The sequence below is a fragment of the Staurois parvus genome, unplaced genomic scaffold (assembly GCF_062004578.1).
Source record: "Staurois parvus isolate SC_StPar_1 unplaced genomic scaffold, SC_StPar_1.0 ptg000096l, whole genome shotgun sequence".
In the NCBI taxonomy this organism is placed as follows: Eukaryota; Metazoa; Chordata; class Amphibia; order Anura; family Ranidae; genus Staurois; species Staurois parvus.
In genome coordinates this window covers 17,934,325-17,960,865 of record NW_028317892.1, presented here as the reverse complement: position 1 = coordinate 17,960,865, position 26,541 = coordinate 17,934,325, and the positions used below count along the sequence as shown (strand labels likewise).

General features: G+C 39.0%; 1 protein-coding gene across 2 annotated transcripts in view; it reads right to left on the bottom strand.

Annotated features, from left to right (window-relative positions):
• The window catches only part of ECPAS (Ecm29 proteasome adaptor and scaffold), a 171,195-nt gene that overhangs the window by 63,397 nt on the left and 81,257 nt on the right, over window positions 1-26,541 (bottom strand). For both annotated transcript variants that reach the window (XM_089670950.1, XM_089670951.1), the window contains 12 exons: window positions 26,106-26,186; window positions 24,960-25,185; window positions 22,913-23,004; window positions 22,595-22,729; window positions 19,515-19,680; window positions 19,183-19,355; window positions 14,914-15,015; window positions 13,169-13,292; window positions 9,218-9,363; window positions 6,137-6,191; window positions 4,726-4,840; window positions 1,308-1,376 (listed from right to left, as the gene is read on the bottom strand). In XM_089670950.1, the coding sequence (XP_089527076.1) occupies window positions 1,308-1,376; window positions 4,726-4,840; window positions 6,137-6,191; window positions 9,218-9,363; window positions 13,169-13,292; window positions 14,914-15,015; window positions 19,183-19,355; window positions 19,515-19,680; window positions 22,595-22,729; window positions 22,913-23,004; window positions 24,960-25,185; window positions 26,106-26,186 (1,484 nt within the window). The remainder of the gene's footprint in view (window positions 1-1,307; window positions 1,377-4,725; window positions 4,841-6,136; window positions 6,192-9,217; window positions 9,364-13,168; window positions 13,293-14,913; window positions 15,016-19,182; window positions 19,356-19,514; window positions 19,681-22,594; window positions 22,730-22,912; window positions 23,005-24,959; window positions 25,186-26,105; window positions 26,187-26,541) is intronic.

The window sequence follows — 26,541 nt, the reverse complement described above, 5'->3', positions numbered from 1 at the left end:
ATGTTATTCCTCAAATATGTGGTACAATCACCGTATACATATGCATGTGGGACTTGCGTATGCGTTTGCATTAGCACTAGGCACAGGGAGGGCAGGGGTGCTTCAAAACTTTTTAAAATATTTTTATTGCTATCACAGGGAATGAACATCATCCCTTGTTGAAAGGTCCTCTTTATGGAGACTTCAGGGGTCTTCTAGACCCCAAATGTGTCTTCTCTGGCCTCCAAAGCATCTGGTCAAATGACGATTGGTTTGATCAGATGCTTTCACAAGCCAATAATGGCTTGTAAACAAAGAACCAAAGCTGGAAGGGACGACATCCTTTTCACTTCTGATTTCTCATCTCACAGAGAGGGAAGAAGAATGTTAGTTTCTCTTTCTGTGCATTGCAGTCAATGCCGCCAGTTGGATTAATCCCAGGCCCCTCGATGGGAAGGGAGAGCCTAGGAAAGGTGGCAAGGGGGACCCTCTTCTTATGGCTGTATAGCCATTCAAATCACTTCCACATGAAAGCATCAGCTGCTGAAAATTTTGATACCAGGATGAAGCCTGTAGCTGCAGGCATCATCTCGGTATAACCACTTCAATCCAAGGACGTCATATGACATCCACCCGGGGAGAAATAGTTAATATTCATGCATCAAGAAATCATTTCATTAAACACACTTGACATGCTGACACTGCAGCTTTCAGAGCTAGTTTACACCAGCCACAGCAGCTGGCATGCAACGCGGTCTGGCGGGATCGTGCAATATTGGCACATCGCACACTTGATGTACTGTAGAAAGTGAGCACACTTTTCATGTCTATCAGCTGTCCAAGTTTTTCGTTTTGTTTTTCCTTAACTCTACATCGGTCTTTGTTTGCAATATTAATATACAATGAATCAAACAATTAAACTGCAACGTACTGCTGTCAGATCAGTGAATGATAAATTTGCATGGTGGTTAGGGGTATCATACAGTTTAGTGGCCTTTGCCTTACTGAATAAACTTACAGTGTATCTAACCCAAAGAACAAACATGGAATAGATCTCAGCCTACCAGTACATAAAATGTGGCTGCTGCATTCACTTTTTTTTCCTTGTGATCCTGCCAATAACACACTTCCAACCCTAGGGTGACAATCCTCAATCACAATATTTTATCTAAGGATGGAGCAGAGTTTTCATTCTAGGACAGGCAGTGTGCATCAGAACTATTGTATCCAAGGAAGCATTGCTTCAATTGTTTTCAACTCCTGCAGCACTTTATACATTAACAAAGCTGTTCAAAATCTATTGCTTAACAGTTTATATTGTAGCTTACCCATCAGGTGTTTTACCGAGGGAGGTGCCCTGAAACACTTCTGTATCACCAGAAATCTCATGCTTTGCTCTGGAAGAAAGGAAGGTTATGTTAAAAGTTAACATTTATTAACCCTTACTTCTTGCTTCATAGTTATCCAACACAATATTAACGATAATGCCAGTTTGTAATAGTGAAGACTTTTCCAATGTAACTTGCATTTCAAAATCAAGGTAAGAAAAAGATCTTCAGGATCCAATATTCTAATATCCTCTATAACCAAACTCCCAAATGTATGTAAATCAACAACCTTTATTCTGCTATACATTTCATAAGGTCCAGAGCCATTATATATATATATATATATATATATATATATATACACATATACACACACATTTTATACATTTAGTGGCTGGCTGAAAGCAGTATTACAGTGTAAAGCTTGCCTAAAGTGGTTGTAAACCTCTGAAGGAGGATGTGCTTTGTGCATTTTTGTCAGAGTTTACTTGCCTCAGTCCAAAGCATGGAGTGTCATTTTGCTTTGCTGTCTAGTTATTCCGCTATCTGCAAGGGTCACTGTTGAAAGGTTTTTCAGACTCCAAAAGACAGTTGGAGGCCTCCAGCACAAAACCTGTGATTGACAGCCATAGCTGTGCAAGTTTCCTTGTGTTGTGTGTACAGGGGGGTGTGCTCTTTCCCTCCACTCCTCTCTGAGCTGTGCATTGTGTGACATCAGATACCCGCCCCCTGCCTCTGGAAACTCAGACAAGCTGTGTAAATTCTAGATGTTGAACTGATTTAGAGGAGAGAGGGCAGCAGATAAACAGGTAAAACTTATGTAGGAGGATTTGTTTCATCTCTGTGTATCACCTGAGACTAGTCACGGCACTGGGTATATGTAAGGTTTTACAACCACTTTAAGGAGGTATTGTCCCAAAGCAGTTAATGGAATATTTTTTTTATAAATATGCAGTCAAGAAAAAAACATCAGTAAACATACATAATGCCAGATTACGTCTACGTTGTATTTATTTAAGATACAAATTTGAGTACCTCCACAACTTCAATAGGGCTATATTTTGCTCAGATTACAGGGACCAGGGGGTTGAGAGGGTGTATGACGTTAGTTTACTTTTCATTATTGTTAAAAGGTGAACACTTTAAAGCAGAACTTCACCCAAAAGGGGAAATTCCACTTGTTTGCATCCTCCCTCCTCCACTTTCACACTTGGAACTTTGTTTTTTGGGGGGGGGGCAGGTACCTAGTTTTGGGCACTTTGTTTTTGGGGGGGGCCAGGTACCTGGTTTTGACAGATACCCACTCCCACTTCCGGTCAGATAACCGCAGCGATATGAGCAGAAATTCGCCCCCCCCCCTTCTTTCCCCCGCAGCCTTCTGGGACACATCACAAGTGCCAGAAGACTGCAGGACCATTCACAAAGAGCAGAGCAGCTCGCACATGCACAGTAGGAAACCAGCTGTTAAGCCGCAAGGGGGGGGGGGGGGAGAGACTGGAGCGCCTCTTTAAAGTGGTAGTAAAGCCACTTTGTTAATTTTTACCTACAGGTAAGCTTATAATAAAGCTTACCTGTAGGTATAATGAACATCCCCTAAACATGCACCATTTAGGAGATATTCTGGTTTTTCTACTGCTGGCGCATGCTCTCTGAAGGAACAGTATACCCGTGCTGTTCCTTCAAAGCACTGTGCTGTGTCCCAAGACTCTCCTGCGCATGCGCGGGAGTGGCGCCATTGCGGCTCAGCCTGCCAGATGACCGGAGCTCGCAAACCTGGAAGGAAGACCGGGTGAAGATGGAAGCCTCTACAGCGGAGACAGCATGTGGTTACTACCGCTTTAAGTATCATTTGCAAATAAACTGTTCACATACCATAACCTTAGGGAAATCTCAGAAAAACAACAACACAGGACAACCCCCCCCCCAGCTCTGTTTTGGACATGTTTTTGTCCTTTTGTACTTTCCAATACATACAAAAATCCATCATCTGAAAACTTATCTATAAAGCAAAAGACAAAAACTTCGTACAAAAGTATTTTCCCATTTCAGAATGCAAGTACTTAAAGCTGTTCCTAAAGCAATCATTAAAATTATTACTACTCTTCAGATCAGAACTGTCCACCACAGTACATCTATTTTGCCACATGATGTCCTCAGCCTTCTGCTTAAAAAATGCTTAGCATCATTCAAAGAAGAGTGCAGAGGACATTAATATAAATGTAGGGCACCACAGTGCCATTTAGTACACTACACACTCAGGGCAAGAGCGGGGCTTATGTCATCACGTTTGCCACTCCTTATATCTTTTAGGGTGGACAAGCAATAGATAAAATCAGGACTGATCAGGAATGGAAGAGGACCAAGCACATGGAAAAAGCTAAACCAGAACTGAATGGAAAAAGCAAAATTAACTTGTGTTTTACAGAGCCAAAAGTTAGGGTTAAACATTTACAGCGAGCAACTTCGAAACCGTCATTGACAAGGAGGAGATTTTCACAGATAGTACTGTTTTTAAAGAAATTACTTATATTTTGATTATTAAGCATAGTCAATAACATTTTTTGTTATTTGCTTATGGAGACAATTCAGTGTTTCTGAACAATTTAAAGTAATGCACAAACGTTTGTTTTTTAGCTTCGGGGGAAAAGTTAAAGTGGAGCTTTAGTCAGAAATACAAGTCTTACAAGATCGCTCCAGGCTGGCCCCTTTTGCAAGTATAGCAAACCATTAAAAATAAGTGCCTATAATGTTTTAAATCTAGCAATACACTGTATCACCCTGCTCTGTACATGCTGAGTTGCCAAAAATGTAGAGATCAATCTGCTGACAACCTAAAGTTTTACTGCTGCTTAGGACTCTGGGCTTCAGCCTCCAGCAAGAGGAAACAGGAAGAATACTTGAGGTAATTTACAGCACACACTGCTTTGGTAGCATAATTATTAATGTTGCTAAAGAACATTATTTTGTATGAAGTTGCTATTGGTAAAATTTCTGCTTTAAAACGTTTACAAACCGCCACTTTTTTTTGCTGTTTGTGTCCCCACTAAGACTACCCCTCTTTATTGATCCTGGTTACATTATTCCTGGTACAGAAACAAGTAGGAAACCAACAGAAAGTGAAGGTAATTTTTTCAACCAGGACATCTGTTATGGGAGAGATCTCCCAGAAGGGACGCAGACAGTCATAAAAGAAAAAAGAAAAAAAAGAAAAGAAAAACCAACAGAGGGGTTAACCCTTCTCTACTCTATACAAAAATAAAATTAAAAAAAAAAAATTGCCTGTACATACACTTTATATACTATAGACATGACAAACATAGTGCAAATATTTCGAACAATCTAGTATCACTAGACTACCCTCAACTAAATAATAAGGTAATTACATATATGCCACACAATATATAAGTATTAACAGTACCTTTTCCCAGTCATAAGAGTGTCCACAAGTATGGACACGAGCTCCTGCTGGTCTTGTTCAGTGCCCAGTTCATATACCAACCCAAGACCTTTCGATGCAACATCTTGGCTAAGTTCTGCAACAGATTGTTTGCAATTATCAATGGACTCAAAGGGGTTAGGCTGATAAATGGACTGAGACATTAACTGCATAAAATTATGACAGATGTCCCCCTCTCTCTATCAATCACACACAAGAGAAAAAACCTTTATTAAAAGTATTCACCAATTATCGCTTACAAGTTAAATTCTGCAAAACTGTAATACCAGTATATGTATGGAAAACACATGGCAATACAATCTATAAAACAGTGTTAAGAAAATATCTAAAATTATTTCATACTACAGATACTTCATTATAGACAAATTCTATTAAATATGCCATAATCCATGCCATAACAAAACTACACGGCATACAGGTATTATACCATAGTTCTAAAGATAATGCATACCCCCTTTGTACTGGAACACCCAAACATTACCTATATTAATACAGGCTACAAAAAACACGATAAGGTTTATAAGCCTTTAAAAATTAAAACCCTGCTTAGACAATAAGGACCGTCAAACAGAATAAGAGTTCTTCCACTGCCTTGCATCCACTCATACTCCATTCATATGCATCATCAGATACAATGTGTATATACAACACAAGAGCTTATTCACTCAGTACTGCAGCCTGCAGAAATTTAGCATTCAATTCTTCATAGGACACCAGCTGCCAAAAATGCATACATTTAGTAAAGAGCAGAAACCACCCATTTTCCCTGTTTTTTTTATTACAGAGCTAAATCTTGTATTAGAGACTTTATCAGTTATACAGTCATATCACAATAGTCATCACACAGTCATACAGATAATAATTCAAGCTAACAACTAGATGATGATGTTAAAGCCCACCTTTAGTCAAAACGTTTTTTTCCTTTTGTTTTTGGCGAAAATTAGCATTAAAACATCTGTCAGATTTTAATTGCAGTTTGTGTTCTCAATGAGACGATTTACCATCACTTCAGTCTGACACTCACTGACAAAAAAGGGAGGTGAACCCTTCCCCAGATGAATTAGCAGCAATATAAACCCAAAAAAGATTCAAAATCTTTTCTAATCTAAGCACAAATGTGTTATAGTTGTCTGTGTGGCCATTGGGGACATTTAACTTCACTCCCTATTCTTTTTGACACCAAACAGGAAATGACACCCACCAAAGGGGCCAAACAGCTGACAGAAGTTATAACCCTTTACCACTCAATCCAAAAACCAAAGAATTGTTTTGACTGGAGTTCTATACAATGCACCATCACCACTGTGTAATAAATACTATCTTGTAATAAACATTTCAAATTGATAAATGACATCTGCAAGAAAATACATACCATCATTATCAGATAAAACAGATATAAAGGCACTTTGAATTTCCTTAAGCTTTGTCTAAAAGAGTGATAAAAATACAGAATTAGAATAGCAACATGCACAAAAAGCTAACACCAGATTATGAAAAATTGTTTGCATTTACTGTAAGATCCTTTTTGTTTGCAGTTCATTGGGGTATACAGCACAGACATCCTACTGCCTAAGCACACAAAACTAGACTGGGCTTACTGGGGTATATGCAACGGGTGTATCCAATAGAATACATTTTGATGTTCTCAGTGCCCAAAAGGCAGCGCAGGAAGCAATAATGCCTTTTTTTCTCTACTGCAGGTATAAAACCAACCACATGGCTATATTATGGATATTCTGAATGAACCTGATGTTGTTCAAACAGTATTAGCAGGTCTATCAGACGTATTTCACCTAAACATACTGGGCTCAATTCAAGAAGTGGGGTTTTTTCCTATATGATCTGAGATAAAATCGCTTAGTTTTTCAAAAATGTTCTGGTAATTCACAAAAAAAAATACTAAAATAAGGCATGATGTATTTCATCGAACTGTGCGATATTTAGTTTTTAGTGCTGTGTCCCCATTAGGGAGATTCAATCTGTCTATTTTTACTGTTTCTCCTAATCACTGAAAGTGACAGGAAAAGAAATCCCCGCATCAGAACACTAATAGTGGGGAAATCTCCCCAATGGGGCACAGATAGCCAAAAAAAATTGCCAGGGGATCCAACTCTCCATTACTCTATCCAAAATGTTCGGTCATTAAGTACGCTTTCAAGTAATTTTTGCTGTGATATTTGGCACATTCATTGCTATATCTTTGGACAGGTCTGTTTTGTCATCATTCTCTGATGCTCTTGAAAGTGTTACTCTAGTATCCATCTGTCAAGCCTTCCAGTTGATGACAACCCCCTCCTAACAGCTCAAGTTGCACACTTTTGTAAGAATACTTGTCTATTCCTAATCCAATTCTGGTAAGTATGTTATAAGGGATTAGACCAAGTGATAGTCATGTACATTGTATTATGTTTGGAGTGATTGGGAGTTTTTTGCAGCAAATGATGTATATGCTTGTATATACACAAAAAAGTCTCTGAACATCTGTTGAAATGACAGAAGATATATTTTACTACATGTAACGGTGTTGATTTACTGAAGGGAAATAGACTGTGCACTTTGTAAGTGCAGTTGCGCCAGAGCTTAGTAAATGAGGGGAAGCTCAGCTGACTTCCAACATCTAGTCATGTGAAAGCAAAAATGCTGTTTTTTTTTTTTCCCCTCTTAAATGTGATTGGGTATTCTTTCTACAGATTGGATATTCATTTCCTAAACTCTGCACCAGCTTTCAAAGTGCAATTTATTTTCCTTTAGTAAATCGACCCCAATATTTGTGTTTTCCATAATTAGGTTTCTGTGCATTACTATTACATACTATATCCAAAAAGGTAGAGACTACTCAAAATAGGCTATTATATGTTTACGTTCCTTAACTACCGCAAGACTGGACTATTACTTATTTAACTCATGCATTTATTTACCTCCTTTAGTGAACTGACTAACACCATTTTAGGAATTATTTTACTGTTTTTGTTTTTTTGAGGTAAATATTACAAAGGGATAGTGAATTTACATTTTCATCAAAAATGTGTCAGATCACCTAACTACCTCAGGCGATATGCTTTAGTGAAGGGAGCCCACTGTATCTGGTCTTACCCATCATATGCTACATCTGTAGGGAACAGCTTAGTCGCAAGCCTCTCTGCACATTAATGGCCTGCATGTTAAATGGATTAAATATGATGGCATCTGTAGAATTTATGAGGATACCATTAATGTGGAATAAAAAAAAAGCAACCATCCCAGCCTATAACCAGCCTTAGCAGCAAGGTGCACATGGAAAGGCAATGTACATCACAGATTTCCCAGCAACACTTACCAGCCAGCCACACCTGACCTTAACCTAACCATTTATACATGTGCTCTCACTATGGAGGCTTTGGAAATTTTAAATTAGGTCCACAGTATATAGAGGACCCTTGACATGGGACTGTGGCTTAAGCATGTATTTGCAAATGTGTGCAAACAAAACCCTCTGTTTTTAACGAATACTGTTAGGGCCAAATTGGTTGTTTTGCAAGCTGTCAGGTAAGTGTTGCTGGGAAATCTTGTGTTTGTTTTGCAATGTGCATTTCCATTCCATGTGCACCTTGCTGCTAAGGCTGGTTATAGGTTGGAACGGTTGGATTTTTTTTTTTTGTAGTTGGCTAAATTGGATACAGGGATGCACTGGACGGCTTTGCTGTCATTTAGGTATAGATGGGCGTCATGTGCATCCCTGTACCTTTAAAGAAGGATGGGCTCCTCCAGGCACACCTGCCCTTAACCTATCCATTTACACATGTGCTCCCACTATGTAGGCTTTGGAAATTTTAGTTAGGTCCACAGTAAACAGTATAGAGGACCCTTGACGTTGGACTATGGCTTAAGCATGTATTTGCAAATGTATGCAAACAAAACCCTCTGTTTTCAACGCATACTGTTAGACAGGGCCAAATTGGTAGTTTTGCAAGCTGGCTGGTAAGTGTTTCTTGGAAATCTTTTGTTTACTTTGCGATTACCATTAATGTGATCGGAATCAGTATACATAAGAAATCATTTGATAAGAAATGGCTATTGGCTATAATGGTTTTCTGGTGTGTCAGACTGAATAGATTTACTGCACGAACAGACAAGCAGCAGCATACAATTACAAGGAAAGTAACCCCCCTTAAAAGGCACTCTGCCACTGGTGATAAATCCATATACCACTGAGAAAAAATAAATCACATTTTTAGTTGGGCTCAGTAGCTGACCTACATTTACCAAAGCTTCAGAAGAATGGGAGACCCTGCTTGGTTTTTGTGGGGCAAGTACATTGCCGTCAGATCATTGGCAATGATAAGTGAAGTCATCTGATTTAACTTTGCAGAGAGGAAATAGAACAAACAGAATAGATCATATTTCATCTTAGCTTACTGTAAAGCCAACCATTTCATCATGTGATGAATTAGGCAAAAGACACAAAAAGACTAACCTTTATTTCTACATGTTCACTCAGTTTCTTCACTAGAGATAGCAACCATATACATGCAGCCTGCCGAACATGTGGATTTACACTGACGACATGCTTGTCAAGAACCTGGTTCAAAACCCATGAGACCACATCATTGTGCTTTTCATCTATTTGAATGATAAAAGTCAAACAAACAGATACAGTTGTTAGGTGCTTTTACGCTATCTTGGCAAATCAAAGCAACACAAATTGCAACAAAAATAAAGGAAGGCACAATTTAAAATTATTAGATTGAAATTAGACTTTTATGTTACCTTGAAAATCAGCACACACATGCGTATGTATAATCCCAAACACATTGTTGATGAATACTATTATTATCTTGCCAAACTGTACGCAGGATCTCAGGAGGCACCTCCTGAAATCTCCACTTTCTTGAACAATACTCCCGTCCCAATAATAACAGAAGACCAAACTGCTATGTTAGAAGCAGACATAACAGAAGACAAAGTCTGGTGCACCTTCAAAAAATTAAAAGCCCAAAAAAGACCAGAGGCTGACAGATTCGCTGCCCTATTTTCTAAAAAGCTCAGTGATAGTGTTACCCATTCTAACAAAAACCTTTAATCAGTTATGGAACGGCGACCAACTCACTCCCTAGATGTTGAAAGCCCACATAGTAATGATCTCTTAACCCAACAAAGGACACCCAGACACTGTTGAATTACTATCCCATTATTTTTACTAAACATAGTCATTAAATCTCTGACAAAGACCCTTGCTACCGGACTGAACTGTAATACCAGCCCTGATCCTGGAGACCAGGTTGGTTTCATCCCCAGACACCAGGCGTCTGATAATGTCCACTATCCTGCTGAACCATTATGCTTGTTGTTGCTCCTTTCACTTGATATGTGCAAGGTGTTTGACACACTGTCCAGGTCTTATTTTCAGTACAATCAGTATTGGCACTTGAACCCATTGCAATCCAAAGACATTGCCACTCTGACAATGAAGGCTTCAAATTAGCTGGGATCCACCATAAAGTTGTCCCATTTGCCAATATTTTGTTACCTCTTACATCCCTGCATATCCTCAACCTCATGTCGCATCTCTCCAGCTTTGCGGCTCTATCGGGCCTCCGTGTAAACCTATCCAGGTCTAATGCAATGAATGTTACTCTCTCATCTGACCCTCTCAAAATCGGTCCAAACCCAGTTCCCTTTCCAACTGTCTTGCACCCTTCAATATTTGGGAATTCCGCCCATCCGTGAATACAATTTTTTTTATGCTGAACTAACCTCCCCCCACTACTCAGACATCTACAAAGCTTACTTTCCTCATGGAGTCACAGGTCTTTCTTTGACTAAGCACATATTTGCCCAAACTACTCTACCCATTCTGGGTTCTTTCAATTCTAATACCTTGCCACATCTTGCATATAGTACAAAAGCATGTTTTAAACTTTATCTAGAAATCCACCTGACCCCGACTAAGGGTCCCTAATATATACCAAATTATGTAGCGGCCCAAGTTACCACGTTGCTTCAAGAGTTTTTGAATAAGGACCTGTCTCTCTAGCTATGGTTGCTATACAGTACCAGACACACAATTCCACTGACTTCTCTTGTGTGGCTTCCTCCATCTTTTCGGCCTAAACCTCCCAACCCTATTTTAAAATGCATACACTACATACTTTGGATTCTGTGAAATACACAGAAGGTTTGATTTGGTATCCCCCCAACTTACTTCTACACCAACTGCTTAATTGTCTAATGTTCGCTCCTGGTAAGACTGATAAACATGCGTTATCCTGGTGGATCTCTTACAGTTTTGTAATGATCCATTCTCTTAACGGTCAAAGGAATGTACACCTATGTAGTTTCCTTCAAATTAACTTTTCCGTTACTTAAAAATGCATCACTTTGTTAAAGCCCAGGTAAAAAAAAAAAAAAAAAAAAACTCATAAAACCCACCACCCCGAAAACCGCTTACGAGCTTTGAGTGCCTATTTAAAATAGCTGCAACCAGGTGGGAGTGAGTTTAATGAAACCCTTTCTCTTGAGGACTAGGTGAAGATCTGGCAGGCTACCTCTAAATATTTCTGTAATATACAAGCTCTGGAAAACTCATAAAAAGTCCGCTCTCAATGGTATTCCACACCAGCCAAATGTATTCCTACTTACCCATCATCATGCTTTCAAGGTTGTGGAGCAGAGGGCGCATTGTACCATATACGGTTTTCTTGCCCAACAATGCAACACTAATGGATAAGGGTATACACTATGATACATTCGATCACACAAATCAACCTCTGAAAAAACCCTCCTCCACAGACAAATAAATGATATATCACGGCATGCTCACATCCTAATCTCTTATAATTTTATGGCTATGAAACAAACTATAACATGTGCATGAAGATCACCAGTTCCTAATTTGAGGAAGTTAAATAACTTCAGGGCATCTTCATCAATGAAAAATTAACAGCAGTTTTAGAAGATAAGCATAAATTCCCCTAAACATGGCAATCTTGGCTGGACTAACTGTATTCTGATTCACCTCACAACTGGCCCAACTCTTGAGTGGGAATCGTTTATCATTATGCTCCACCATTTTGCGGAAGAAATTGATATAACCCCGTAATAGATCCACCCCCCCCCCCCCATTCGTGTTATGATTGATTATACCACCCCTGCATGGGTACACCATGATCTTTTACTTTTAGCTTGGTTTCTTTACTTATTTTGCGCACATTAACACCTATGTACGTGACTTGCTGCAACAACACAGTTTATTTGGTACCAAAAATTAGCCTTTTATGATGTGCAGGCACTGACAGTTAAAACAGCAAACCAGGTCATCATAAATCTAAGCTATGTTTTAGTGACCTTTGATACTTGTATATACTTTCAATTTAAATTTATGTAAACAATTTTGAATATTGCACATTTTATTAGGGTATAGATATTACATCCAAATAACCATCATCTCAACTCCTTAAACCCTAAAGGTTTTTTTTTCATCTTAATGCATTTTATGCATTAAGGTAAAAAAAAAAAAACCTTCTGTGTCACAGGGTCCCCCCTTCACCGCCCATAGGCTGCGTTGTGTGCAGGCGGCAGAGAGGCGTTTGGGAAGCGTATTTACTGCTTCCCAAACACCTCGGACAATTCTGCACATTGCAGCACATGGTGCTGTTCTAACGGGAGCGTTAGCGTCGCGGCAAAACGGACGCCTCTGGTCGAGTCAGGAGGCGTTGAAGCCTCCTATTCTAGTCTATGGTGCAGCTCCGCAAACACCCAGCCGGCATTTGCGATGCGGTTGCGGGGCGTTTGCGGAGTGGTAACACCATTCAAACTTCATTATAGGCGTTTGTGGGGCGTTTTTAACGCTCGGCAAAGGCCTAGCAACCGCCGCTAAACTGCACATGCGGTGTCTGCGGAGCATTAAAAAACGCTCGGCAAACGCCAGACCAGCGTTTGGCAAGCGTTGGTAAAACAGTCAAGTGTGAACGAGCCCTTATAGTTATCCGAGCCCGATCTTGATCCAGCGCTGTGCATGAAAGCAGAGGCTCTCTTCGCTCTCTCTCTCCTCACAGGGCAGTTAGGTAGCAGCAGAAGTCACTGGCTCCCACTCCTGTCAATCAAATTCTGTGATGAGAGCAAGGGGCGGGACCAAGCAGTGCCACAGATGCAAACAGGGTGGCTTGGGAGCGAGCCCACACGAGTTCCCCCCATAAAAAGGGACTATGGGGCTACTCGCCAAAGAGGAAGAGCCAGGAGCGCCGCAGGGGGATTCCAGAAGAAGAGAATTGGGGCTGCTCTGTGTAAAACCATTGCACAGAGCAGGTAAGGTATTTTATTATAAAATAAGGAAAGGTGCACTTTAACTGTTCTGTTTTTGGCTATCTAAGCAAAGAAGACATGTGTCTGTACAACATGTCACATGTGAAGGAGGAACTACACTTACCAGCACGTGGGCAATAGTCTTCTTCAGCAACCATCCAAACATCTCTGGCTGCTGCAGATTTTTTACCAACAGCTGCATTAGTGATGGCTTCCCCTATTGTAAACTGAAGCTCAATTTGTTTTGCCTGAAAAAGGAGAAAATTTTAACTACAATTAATTTAGTTTTAATTGGGTAAAAAGAAAAAAATTACAGTAGGGTATTCAAGTATTTAAAATCTAACAACCAACTTTTCCTACATGTTCCCTTTAATCTGCTAAGCAAGCACACAAAAAAAACAAAATTTGATCCTGCCAGTACAGAGTTCATAACTTCCTGCAGTTAGATAACACAGTGCCTCTGCTGCCCTTAAATCAAAGTCTTATCAGCCCTGCCCAGGTTACCTATATTATGTATAGAACATATCCCCTCCATGATAAGGAGATAAGTAGAGGGCAAGGTGTTCTGTAGTATAAGTCAGGAGTAATCAGCCTATGCTAACAACACTGCTCTCTTCCATTTAAAAAGAAAGTTATTGGCAAGATCACCAGGTGAAAACCACCCCCAAAAAACTAGGAAAAAAAGTCAACAAATGCAGCCACCACATATAATATCACATTTTATTTTGGAACGAAGGAAGCCCAAACACCCCACCATGAATGCCTATAGATGCCCAAGCAGGAGCTTGTTACTGTTTCGTAACTTAAGTTGAGTGTGGTACTAGGTGTAAGTTGGCCTGTTTCAGTCCACACAAGAGAAAGGGGGTTGATTATCCAGACTTTAAAGTCTGGGAAGGTAGTCGCATTGTGTGACGATATGTGGCAGAGTATTTGTAAAAGTGCCATCTGGTACCAGCTTAGAGGAAGAAGGCCAAGTTATTCTGGCCAATGTGAATGAGTTCTTCCATTGGGGAGATCACATTTACCCGGGAAGGCCATTTTCAAATAGTTGAAGAATGGGGTAAACAAAAAAAAAACAAAAAATAAAAAAAAAAACAGGCCACTGCATTATAAAACGGTTTGGTCCGGACTGTGACTAAGAAGAGTAAAATGCCCCAGCATCAGTGGAAGTAAAAATATGCCCATGCATCAGTGGACAATATAGTACCCCAACATCAGTGTCAGTGGCAGGAACACAGTGCTCCAACACTAGAATCAATGGAAGCATTATAATACCCTAACATTAGCGTCAGTGGGAGGAATATAGTGACCCACTATTGGTGTTAGTGGGAAGAATACAGTGCCCCATCGCTTGCTGGTATTAGCGGGAGGAATATAGTGGACCGGCATTGGTGTCAGTGATCATAAAACAGTGCCTCAACATTGTTGTCAGTATCAGGAATCTAGTGCCCTAGTATTGGTGCCAGTGGGAGGAATATTATGCCCTAGCATTGGTGTCAGTCAGAGGAATGGTGCCCCATTATTGGTGTTTAGCATCTACCTTTGTGTAGACTCCATGTCCCACCCTGCTTTTTGTGATGGAGTCATTGCTGGAACACTACACACAGCATTGGGCATGATGCTGCTGGTCAGATTGATGCCCAGACAACCACTGCCACTTTGCATAAAGCAGAAACTTCTATCCACATCATAAATAAAAATCCCTAGCAGGCATTAACTGTTCCACAAGCCAAAGTTTAGGAAATACTGTCTAAGGCCATGAGGCATTATTTTCTAATTAAGGAGGCTAATAGGCTGATATTAGCAATTCACTTTTAAAAAGTGCAAAGAACTGGGGAGGTAAACACAATACAGAACTCAGCAACTTACTTCCACTGACTCCATGAGTCCTTGCAACAACATCTTCTGATGAGGGAAATTTCCATCTCCAACGGGAAAGTAACCTAATGTCTTTATGGCTCGTTCTTTGGCCTGTGAAAAAAAATTAGAGGAAACATTAATAAAAAAATATGCAAAAGATGAGGTAGGGCTCGTTAAAGAGAGAAAAAAAAAAGAAAGTTGAACAGTGTTATCTGAGGGGGGAATCTTAGTCCTTCAAAATAAGAAAACAAGATGGAAGCATGTTCAGTGGTCAATTTAACTTGTCCTCTGCAATCAAAAAGCTGCATAGGTGTAAGATCAGATAGTCAATAAATAGGAGACAATGGATAAATGAATAATTAAAAATATCTATCCATTCCCCGCTTTTATTTATGATCTATCTGATCTCACACCCATGCAGCGGACAGGATAAAATCGCCCACTGCCGAACATGCTTCTACAATAGCAACATCATTTCTTTTTAGGGACCGAGATTTCCCCACCTTCCCCCTCAAATAAAACTGATAAGTCTTTAATGTTTGTGTGTGTTTTCATTTTCTGTTTTTTTGTTTTGTTTTTTAGCACCTCCACAACCTGTCATTAACCAACCCTTCCTCTGGAAAAGATTCCGCTTCCAGTAAACATTATTTAGCTACCTCAACTGGATGCACCAATCTGCAGCTATTTCTCTGTACATGCTCATTAACTAGAAGGGAAGCAGAGGAAACACCACAAGTCCTGTCACAAAGGCATACAAAATAAACAAGAAGTGTGCAGACTCTGCCAAATCAGTATACTCTTGGCTGAAGGAATGCACACAGATCCCACCCAATAAAAAGGTAAATTTTCTCATTTACTAAATATATATTTTTTTCCCCCAAGATAATCACTTCTGAATACTTTGAAATAAAACTATGTTGGTTCTCCCTACCCAATTATGAAAACAAAGACAGAACACAGAGGAAAGCCACCATCACTAACTATTTAATATAGAGACAAAACGTGAAAAATACGAAAGGTCTTGGTGTATATTGTGCCTGTAGATTATGTGGCAGGGCTAGGAATATTATCTTTATGCACATATGTGTGTATAGATGAGCAGAATGTACAATGCAATATTATATGATAACTGGCATGTTTTGGGCTATATTCCATGTATTGGGCCATGTTCTGGAGAAGGCTTTATTAACCACTTTAGCTCTGGAAGTTTTTACCCCCTTCATGACCAGGCTTTTTTTTTTTTGCTGTTTGGCACTGCACTACTTTACCTTGTAATTGCGCAGTCATGCAACCCTGCACCCAAACAAATTTTTTATAATTTTTTTTCACACAAATAGAGCTTTCTTTTGGCGGTATTTGACTACCACTGAGTTTTTTATTTTCTTGAGATATAAATGAAAAATGACCAAAACTTTTGAAAAAGTACAATATTTTTTTAATTTCTGCTATAAAACCCAAATAAGTGTATATTGATTGGTTTGCATGAAAGTTATAGCACCTAATAACTATGGTATATATACTGCAATTTTTATTTTTTATACTACTAATGGCAGTGACTTATAACAGGACTGAGAAAGTGCAGTAGGCAATCTGGCATTAACTGATGCTGGGGGGCACTGACTAACTGCCACTGACATCACTAGTGGCATTATTACAGTGATCAGTGCTAATACTATACACGGTCACTATACTAATGTCACTGGTGGGAAGGGGTTAACATCTAGGACGATCAAGGGGTTAAATGTGTGCCTATGTGTAAAGTGTGCTACTTTTACAATTAGATCTCTTAGTTTGTCATTCTTGCTTTGCAGGGATGAGAAACTGACAGATCGCTCTGTACAGAACTGTGCTGTTTACCAACACAGAGATCTGGGCTGTGATTGCACACAGCCAATCATCAGGTCGTGGGCATAAATCATTGGCTGGTACTTGCTGACAGGTTCCCGTTATGTACAATCACAGTGGGTGCCGGGTGGGGGCACACATGCGTGCGCCCTAAACCCGGAAGTGGGCAGCGACGTACAGGTATGTTGCTTTATCTACAGCAGTCACTCGCCAGCAGTACATTGCAGGTGGGAAGTCGCCAAGTGGTTATAGTTACAGTGTAATTATACATACAGTATATATGGACATATGGTACAGCCCCACTATTCTTGGGCTGGGAATTATTACCATCAGCAATCTGCATCATGCAAAATTATCACTCCACCATATGCTGGGATGCTTGATATGAGATACTCCTACAATCATCGCAAATTACCACAGAACAAACCATCACTTAATGCATAGTTTATTATACATACAACCATAACACTTAACTTTGATTTTCATAAATGTTATCTACAATAGTTTTTAAATACATATGTTTATTGTATGTACACTGCTCAAAAAAATTAAAGGAACACTTTTTAATCAGAGTATAGAATCAGGTCAATTAAACTCCTGGGATATTGATCTGGTCAGTTAAGTAGCAGAGGGGGTTGTTAATCAGTTTCAGCTGCTTTGGTGTTAATGAAATTAACAACAGATGCACTAGATGGGCAACAATGAGACGACCCCCAAAACAGAAATGGTATGACAGGTGGAGGCCACTGACATTTTTTTCCCTACTCATCTTTTCTGACTGTTTTGCATTTGGCTAGGGTCAGTGTCACTACTGGTAGCATGAGACAATACCTGGACCCTAAAGAGGTTGCACAGGCAGTCCAACTCCTCCAGGATGGCACATCAATAAGTGCCACTGCCAGGTTTGCGGTGTCTCCCAGCACAGTCTCAAGAGTATGGAGGAGATTCCAGGAGACAGGCAGTTACTTTGGGAGAGCTGGGCAGGGACATACAAGGTCCTTAACCCATCAGCAGGACGGGTATCTGCTCCTTTGTGCGAGGATGGGCACTGCTAGAGTGCTACAAAATGACCTCCAGCAGGTCACTGGTGTGAATGTCTCTGACCAAACAAACAGACACAGACTTCATGAGGGTGGCACGACATCCTAGAGTGGGCCCTGTGCTCACTGCCCGGCACTATAGAACTTGATTGGCATTTGCCACTGAACACCAGAATTGACAGGTCTGCCACTGGCACTCTGTGCTTTTCACAGATGAGAGCAGGTTCACCTTGAGCACGTGACAGATGTGAAAGGGTCTGGAGTAGTCGTGGTGAATGTTATGCTGGCCTGTAACATCGTTCAGCATGACCGTTTTGGTGGTGGGTGAGTAATGGTCTGCGGAGGCATATCCATGGAGGGACGCATAGACCCTGACTGCCATTAGGTATTGAGACGAAATCCTTGGATCCATTGTCAGACCCTACACTGATGCAGTGGTTCCTGGGTTCCTTCTGGTGCACAACAATGCCCGGCCTCATGTGGTGAAAGTATGTAGGCACTTCCTGGAGGATGAAGGAATCGATACCATTGAATGACCCCCACACTCGCCTGACCTAAATCCAATAGAACACATCTGGGATATCATGTTTTGGTCCATCAAACGCCACCTGGTTGCACCTCAAACTGTCCAGGAGCTCAGTGATGCCCTGGCCCAGATCTGGGAGGTAATACCCCATACGACCATCCGTTGTCTCATTAAGAGCATGCTTTGACATTGTCAGGCATGCATACAAGCACATGGTGGCCATACAAACTACTGAATACCATTCTGAGTTGCTGCAATGAAATTTCAGCAAAATGGACTAGCCTGCTGCATCATTAATTTGCTTTGATTTTCAGGGTGTCTTTAAATTCAGTCCTCTGTAGGTTGATAATTTTAATTTCCATTAAAAGATGGAAGTTTTTCTTTATTTTCTTTTGAGCACGGTCTTTTCCACCCTTTGGATTCACATAGAAAATGTTTTGTCATATTTTTATCTATTTTATCCAATGTACGGTACACCTTTTCCTGATGAAGTGGTCACTAAAGTACCACAAAATATGTTGAAGGTTCATGTTTTAAAACCGGTTTCTATGTTGTGATCTCTTGGGGCACCTCAAAAGTCCACTTTGACTTAAATAACTGATGTGTTAATGGAATCTTAACCTGTTTTATTGATCATACTTTGTTTTTATTTTGGGACCTCGTCCTTTATACCATAATAGAAATTAGATTCAGTGGCAGAATACATTTCCACTAACCTCAACACTGTAGACATATATCCCAGTAAATTATATTTATTGAAATTTAAATTTAATTTGTACCAATAAATATTCCCTTCTGACTTCCTATTAAAAAATTAGAACGGTAAAACAGATCTTGTGGGCAAACAGAAATTAATTGCATATTGACCTTGTTAGTTTCTTTGCCAGATGTTATCCTGCCCAATAGATTTTCCACAAGCTGCCTCTTGGTGAGGCCAGGGCCTTCATCAGGTATGGAAAGGGACCCATTCCGTCCAATCTCTCCTAAAGCTGTAGCTGCAGCAACCGACAACAAAGGGGATGAATTGTCCAAAAACATGCCTGTGCAAGGAGGGAAAAACAAAACATACTTTTATGTGCATTTTTATTAAATTAGAAAGGTCACTGACAGATGTAATACCAAATGATATTGCATTGCATCTGTATACAACACATTTTGCCCAAATGTACTGGTATAAATCAAAATTCAGTTTGTCTCACCAATGGTTTCCACACAAGTCTGGATGATTTCATCCTTATTATATATAGAGAGAGATCCTGATGGCTCCATATCTTGCAGCTCTTCTTTACTTGTGTGACATTTATCTAAATATCTCCCAATCAGGTACCCCAATGCCAGGATAGAACCATGCTGAGCCTCTGGGTTCTGTGAATATCAGAAAAAGTTTGAGAATTCTATTAGAATGGAATTCCTAAGATTCACATTTTAGTACTTTTTGGGAAATGGAGGGTAAGTGGTGGATGGATAGCAAATGACCAATTTTTATATCAGCAGTAGGCAATGTGATATATGAAACCTGAATGGTTACCTGGAAATACATATTTTATCAGGATGCCACCTTGTAGCTTTTGTACAAGAGATTAGCCACAATTAAAAAGCATGACAAAGGGCACAAGGTATTCACCTAAGGTCACTGGAAATTATTTTTCTAGCCTATAGTGAAATAATGCAGCATACTAATTTTTTTGCGGTTTGTACATTAAGACCCCGGTCGCACTGAGTGCGACATGGCATGCGATTTGCATGCCATGTAACTTGCAAATCGCATGCCAAGTCGCACCCTATTGTCTGCAATAACAGCTGTCATATCGGTGCGGTTCTGACTTGGTCAGAGCCGCACTGATTTCTAAAGTAGTGCATGCACTACTTTCAGTGTGATTTGCATAGATATCTGTGTCAGATGACTTGTAAATCACACCTGAAAATCGGCACGTCCCCTGATTTTGAAAACGCACGACTTCACTGTAAGTTGCACGATTTCAAACTCGGGCTGGATGTGACCGGGGTGTAAGAGAAGGGGACCAATTCCATGATCAATCTGTGGAGAACAAACATAGTAGGAGCTCATCCAAGTGAATCTCAGATCATTTGCTGTGACATCATATGTTTATACCATGTGGTACAGTACAAACCGAAAGACAAAATAGGTAAACCATATGTAGATAGAACCACATAAATTAAATGAGTATATTATTACAATGCATAAAACAGTCAAATATATCCCATAATTTATATTCTACAATCTGTGTAGCTGAACTGCTGTCAACTGCTGTTATTTCAGCACTGAAGATCTGAAAAGGGTATTTCAGATTCAATGCTCGTTTAAGCGTTTTTTGTTTGGTTTTTTTTTTTTTACATTTAATTAGCTGTAGCTTTTGGGGCAGCCGCAATGTTTTATGTATTAATTTGTTTAACACAGGAGTTTCTGAAGCAAACCTGAAAATAGAAACTTATTTTTTATAGGGAGGGTAAGTCTATTTAGCAGGTAAAAAGACAATAAAAATTTACAAGGGTTCTAATCCTTCACCACTCTATCCAAAACTGAAAAAAAAAAAAAAAAAAAAAAAAAAAAAAGCTTTGGCTATATATACACTTTAAGCCCTGGTTAACTCCTAGGTATTTCATTGGTAATTTTTTTTTTTTTATAGAAACAGAAGAAAAAATATAGGTACAGAAGAAATTAGTTAGGAGAACATACATTGAATACAGTGCCAGTCAATGGAGGAAATAAGGAGTAAAGGTTGGTTTAGATTTGTAAGGTCTTTATGAATTAAAGGTAGTGGTAATATGCAGCTTCTAAAACCAATGAGTGGGGGAGAAGGTTTGGCAGGTCCAGGATGTCCCAGGGCAAAATGAGGAGATGGAGTTGTGGGTTTAGGAGGGATCCTGTAAGTAATAAAAAGGGAGAAAGCCTTTAACCTTGTGCCAAGCACGTAATGCATTTATGTGGTGGTGGCAGGAAAAGTGGGCTTTAAAAGGATAAGTTCACCTTTCATAACATATTACACCCATATTCAGGGTGTATCATGTAACATGTTATGAAAGGAACAGCCCCTGCTCCCCCGCTTTGACAGCTAAAGGGGGATCTTCTCACCTCGTTAGCTGTCAAAAAAAAACGACAAGAGAACTACAAGTCATGACAGCCTTAGCAGTCCATGACGTTGTGAGCAATGTGGTAGTTCATCGATTCTTCCTCTCAGAGTGTATCGGCTTGTTCATACGGGATGTACAGCCAAGCAGATATACTGACAGGTCTGCAGGAGACCTGCATGTTAATATGCTGATCGCTGGTGCAATGATTCACAGGCTCCTGCAACAAAAAATAATAAATGCTGATTTTTTTTACCTGCAAATACATGTACATTTATTATTTTATGTCAAAAGGTGAACTTTAACAGCCAGCCACTGCATGTGTTCACAGCATCCTGAGGTTGTGTACTGAGCATGCACTCACAGCGTGCTCCCACCACAATGATTGAACTGTCACAGCTCTCCATCTTGGCTTCTGAAGATGAGTAAGCAGGACAGGCTTTCGATCATGTGACTGCTGTGAGAGCCGATCACATGGTTCAGAAGTTGCACCATTTCTCGGGCATTACAGCCTATGGCATTACAGAAAGTTTTTTTTTTTCTTTCAGGATAGAGGGTTACATAAGTGAATAAAATGTGACCATTGTAATTACCCCTGCCAATGTAATATGGTCAACTATGCACTTTGCTGAACAACTTGGTCTATTAAAGGAGTTAAATAACAGACTTACTAGTAGGACCTCCATGTTAAAATAAAACACGGAAGAAAATAAATAGAGCCACCATTGTAAAGACTTATGAGTCATAATATGATATATTTTTGTTTTTGGGCTTATTAATACTAATATAGTAAAGCATTTTTTCCCAGCCAGGGTTCTGTGAGATTTTAGGGCTACTCGGGAAGTTACTAGTATGAGCTTGATCTCCTGCCTGACAGTTACTGCATAGTTCCAGCACTAATGTCACTCAGCAGAGTCAGTGACATGGGGCCAGTGGAGTCTTTCCTCTGATTTCTCAAGTTAGTAAACCACTGAAACCAATGATCTTTTTAGGTGTCTGTAAGGGGTCCCTTTGCGATATTGATAAAACAATGCATGGGGGATTACGACTTGCATATCTGAACCACAGAAACCCACACTTTGCTGTATGTTCTTCAAACATTTTTTCCCACAGTTGCAAGCAAAGTTTGCATATCTTCCAAGTAGTGTATCTTAAATATAAACTGAACAAGAGACTCTTCATTACTTACATGTAGATCCTTGGCACTCTTGATAAGGTTCTGCAGTTTTGACTTTAATTCAGAACCAGGTAGAGTAGAAACAACTACAGCATACAGCTGAGCTGCAAGCTCCCGCATCTCTTCCTTGTTAGAAATCATTAAACTCTATAAAAAAATGGCATTAAACATAAAGGTTGTTAGAAAGAAGGAAAGAAATAGCAAGAAAAAAAAGATGGAAAAGCTTAAATAAAATGCAAATTTCCTGGGGTAGGGAGAAAACTTCACAATTTGACAAGTAGAGCACACATATCATAGTAACCTATGACACAGATGATAGCTAGTTCTTACTTTAATCCAGTCTACTTTGTCCATCAGAGTGGTAGTTAACTTCTGTGGATACACTGACACTACTTCCAAAAGGCAATACATAACGTGCAAGCCTGAAATGACATATATACAACAAATCAATGCTATATTAGGGGTTTAAAAGAAAAAAAAACAGAACTCAGAGAAGCTCCTATGTTATTGTTACTGAACCAAAACAAGGTTGGGCATAACAGGTACCTGGACATTTTACTGACTATATGCATATCTGTGATCAGCAAATTATTAAGTAGTCAAAGAAGAAGAATGAGCGCTCCAGAGACTGCATCTTGAAAAAGAAAACAATACTGACTAGACATGTGTGGTTAGTTTAATTCTGATTCTAAATTCGGAGGAATTTTCCGTTATTCAGAGATTCTGATATATATCTGAATTCCGAATTACAATATTAATGAATTCAAAACAACAAAACCAAATTCGGACAAAATTCAAATTGATTTGAATTCGAAAAAGTCGAAAACAAAGAAAATAAAAGCATAGAACAGAACACAAAAGAATAGAGTAAAACAGAACAAAATAGAATAGAAAATAAAGAAACAGAAAAGAATAGAATCAATTAGAAAAGACTAAAATAAAAAAATCAAAGAATAGAATAGAAAAGAATAGAAGAGTAAAAAAGAACAAAATAGAAAAGAAAATAAAGGAATAGAATAATAGAATAGAGAAGATTAGATTAGAATAGAAAATCCAAGAATTGAATAGAAAAATAATAGAATAGCATAGAATAAAAAAGAAACAATATAACTGTCATCCGAAATTCGACAAATACATTGGAATAGAATAGAAAATAAAATAGAATAGAAAAGAATAGAAAATAAAAGAACAGAATAGAAAAAAAATCAGAGTCAAAAATAAAATAGAACAGAATTAAAAAAAAAAAAAAAAAAAAAGAATGGAATAAAAAAAGAAGAGTAAAACAGAACCAAAATAATAGAAAATAAAGGAATAGAATAGAAAAGGATAGAATCAATTAGAATAGAATGTAATAGTTTAGAATAAATGGAAGAGATTAGAATAGAAAAGAGTAGACTAGAAAAGATTAGAAGAGAAAATCAAAGAATAGAAAAAAATAAAATCAATTAGAATAGCAAATCAAAGAATAGAAAAGAACAGAGTCAATTAGAACGGCGTCAATTAGAATAGAAAAGATTAGAAGAGAAATAATAAATAAAATAGAAATAACACGGTCTTCCAAAGTTTCTTATAGTATTAATTTGACAAGAATATATTAGACTAGAATATAATAAAAAAAGAAACAAATTAAAAGAACAGAATACGTCACAAAACAATAAAAGGTGTGAGCTGCGTGATAGTGACGTGAGTAGTGATCAACAAAAGAACGGTGAAAATGTTGCTGAAAAAAATAGAAATTTCCAATATGGTCGTGCAACTCTACATATAGCCCATATACCATCAGAAACACATATGCATTGTGGATCATGGATTGCAAGGATAGAATTATTTTCGAATAGGTTAGAAATATTTTCAAATCCGTTCAAAATTCTGAATTCGGGTAAATTCGAAAAAATAAAACGAATTCCAAAAATTAAAATGCAATACAGGGCTACAAGTGCCTGCAAATGTCCAAAGCAGCACTCATATAGCCTAATTATGAAATAAAAATCTATAGGTAACCCCAAAGGGTTACAAGAAGTGTACTCCAGATTATCTCTGCTGTATAAACCATTTTGTCTTAGCTGCCTGTTTTATCACCATTCACATAAAAGTTATTTTCTTGTTTTAAATTAGGGACAGCAAGACCCCAAGAGAGGGTGTGCTCGGAAACACCTCTTCCAAATCATAAGCAGGGATTCTCAAATGCCCAGATTACCAATAAAATGGACTGAGGATGGATGTACAACACAGCACTGGATGAAACAATGAACCTGTGAACTAGTGAATAGGATTCACGGAGCTTCTCATATGCACCCTATGGTTTAATTTTGAAGGCACTGCACCTATAAGTTTAACAAAAATGAAATTAAAAGAACTAGTAAGGATTAGTGGCTACCTCCAGCTGAAGATAACAGTTGCTGCAAAAGGCTTATGTACATTTCCACAGGGTTCATGTCTTCTATCTTAGAGTAGGTGGACTCAGGATCGGTAAAGCCATTAGTCATTAGTTCTCTCACATAACGTCCCACAGCTGGAGCTTGATCTTGCATATCTGCCAATGACTGACATGTTGGGTCCAAACCAGCACTGTGAGCCAGGCACATTCTTAAGTAAAGAATTATCTGTGTGAAGAGAAATGAATGTAAAACAAATATTTCATGGAATACAGCATAGATATTATCACAGAGATAAACATGTGCCTACATTTTTTATCTTTATAATTCCCTCTATATTAAGGAATCTTTATAATTCCTTCTATATTAAAAGTAGTATGGCCAAAGCTGGGTCACAGGGGTGCACTTATTTTTGCTCTTTCGTGACCCATACTTTGCAAATAGTGGGCTAAAGCCCGCTGTCAGCTGATGTCACAGAGCAGATTCAGGCTCTGAAAGGATCCCAACCATATTATTGGGATTCATGCAAATGCCTGATTGATTGTTGACTCTGGTTCTCCATGCTCGGCCGAGAGCTGAAGCCAGCTGTGCCTGCCCCATCAACAGCCCAGCGCTTTGGTAAGCGCTGGAGGGGAATGAACAGAGACTGGTGACTAACAGTACCCGCTCTCTGCTCAGAGCGAACTCAGAACTGAGAGATCAGTGGTAAAGTGATCACTCAGTTCTTGGGCTTAGAATTGGAAGGGGATAAGCGGCAGCATTAGACTAATGCCGCAGCATGGAGAGGAGTATGTAGGTTTGTTTTTTTGAAGCCTCAAACTTCTCCTTTAACATTTTTCTGTATATGAAATGGTTGGAATTTATGCAAATTTACAGATTCACATAAAATGTTCCAAAATGTAAACAAAAATTTGGAGAGCCACTGGCAAACGACATACTCACTATGGATCCAAACATGTACTATAATTTAGTGTTTACAAATACAGAAGCAGTAACTATTTTGCTTACTTTGTGAAAAATGTGATGTAATGTATTGAATAGAACAGTCCACAAAAAAAAAAACCCTCAAACTTTTTATGTAACAAATTAATTCTGGGTCTCCTGGGTAAGGGAGGACCATACAAAATATTTATCAGTCAACACTGTACCTCTAAAAATGCTGCAGGGTTAAAAGGTAGCACAGATGTGGTTGTTACAAATTTAACAGGCGTTTTCATCCGACTGGAAGCCTATGAAAGACAAAGGATAAAAAGATGGGTTAAATATTTTTCCTTACAGAGACCCTGGCACTATAACAGGCAATGTCTAGTCACAGATCCAGTCCATAAAAAGCAGCTTAAAATAGCCCCATTCTGTTCTACAATCAATACATCCCAAAAAGCGTTATCCCTTCTGTTAATAAAGCAGAGAATTGTTACATTCCCTGACTCATGTGCAACCCACAACAAATCGGTATGAATTGGTATGAGTGTTACTACTGAAAATAAAACAATCTCACAAGATCAGAGGAGAAAGACGCTGCATAGCAAACCCTGACCTAGGATGTTGGCTATGCAGCAGCTTTCTCCTACGATCTTGCAAGAT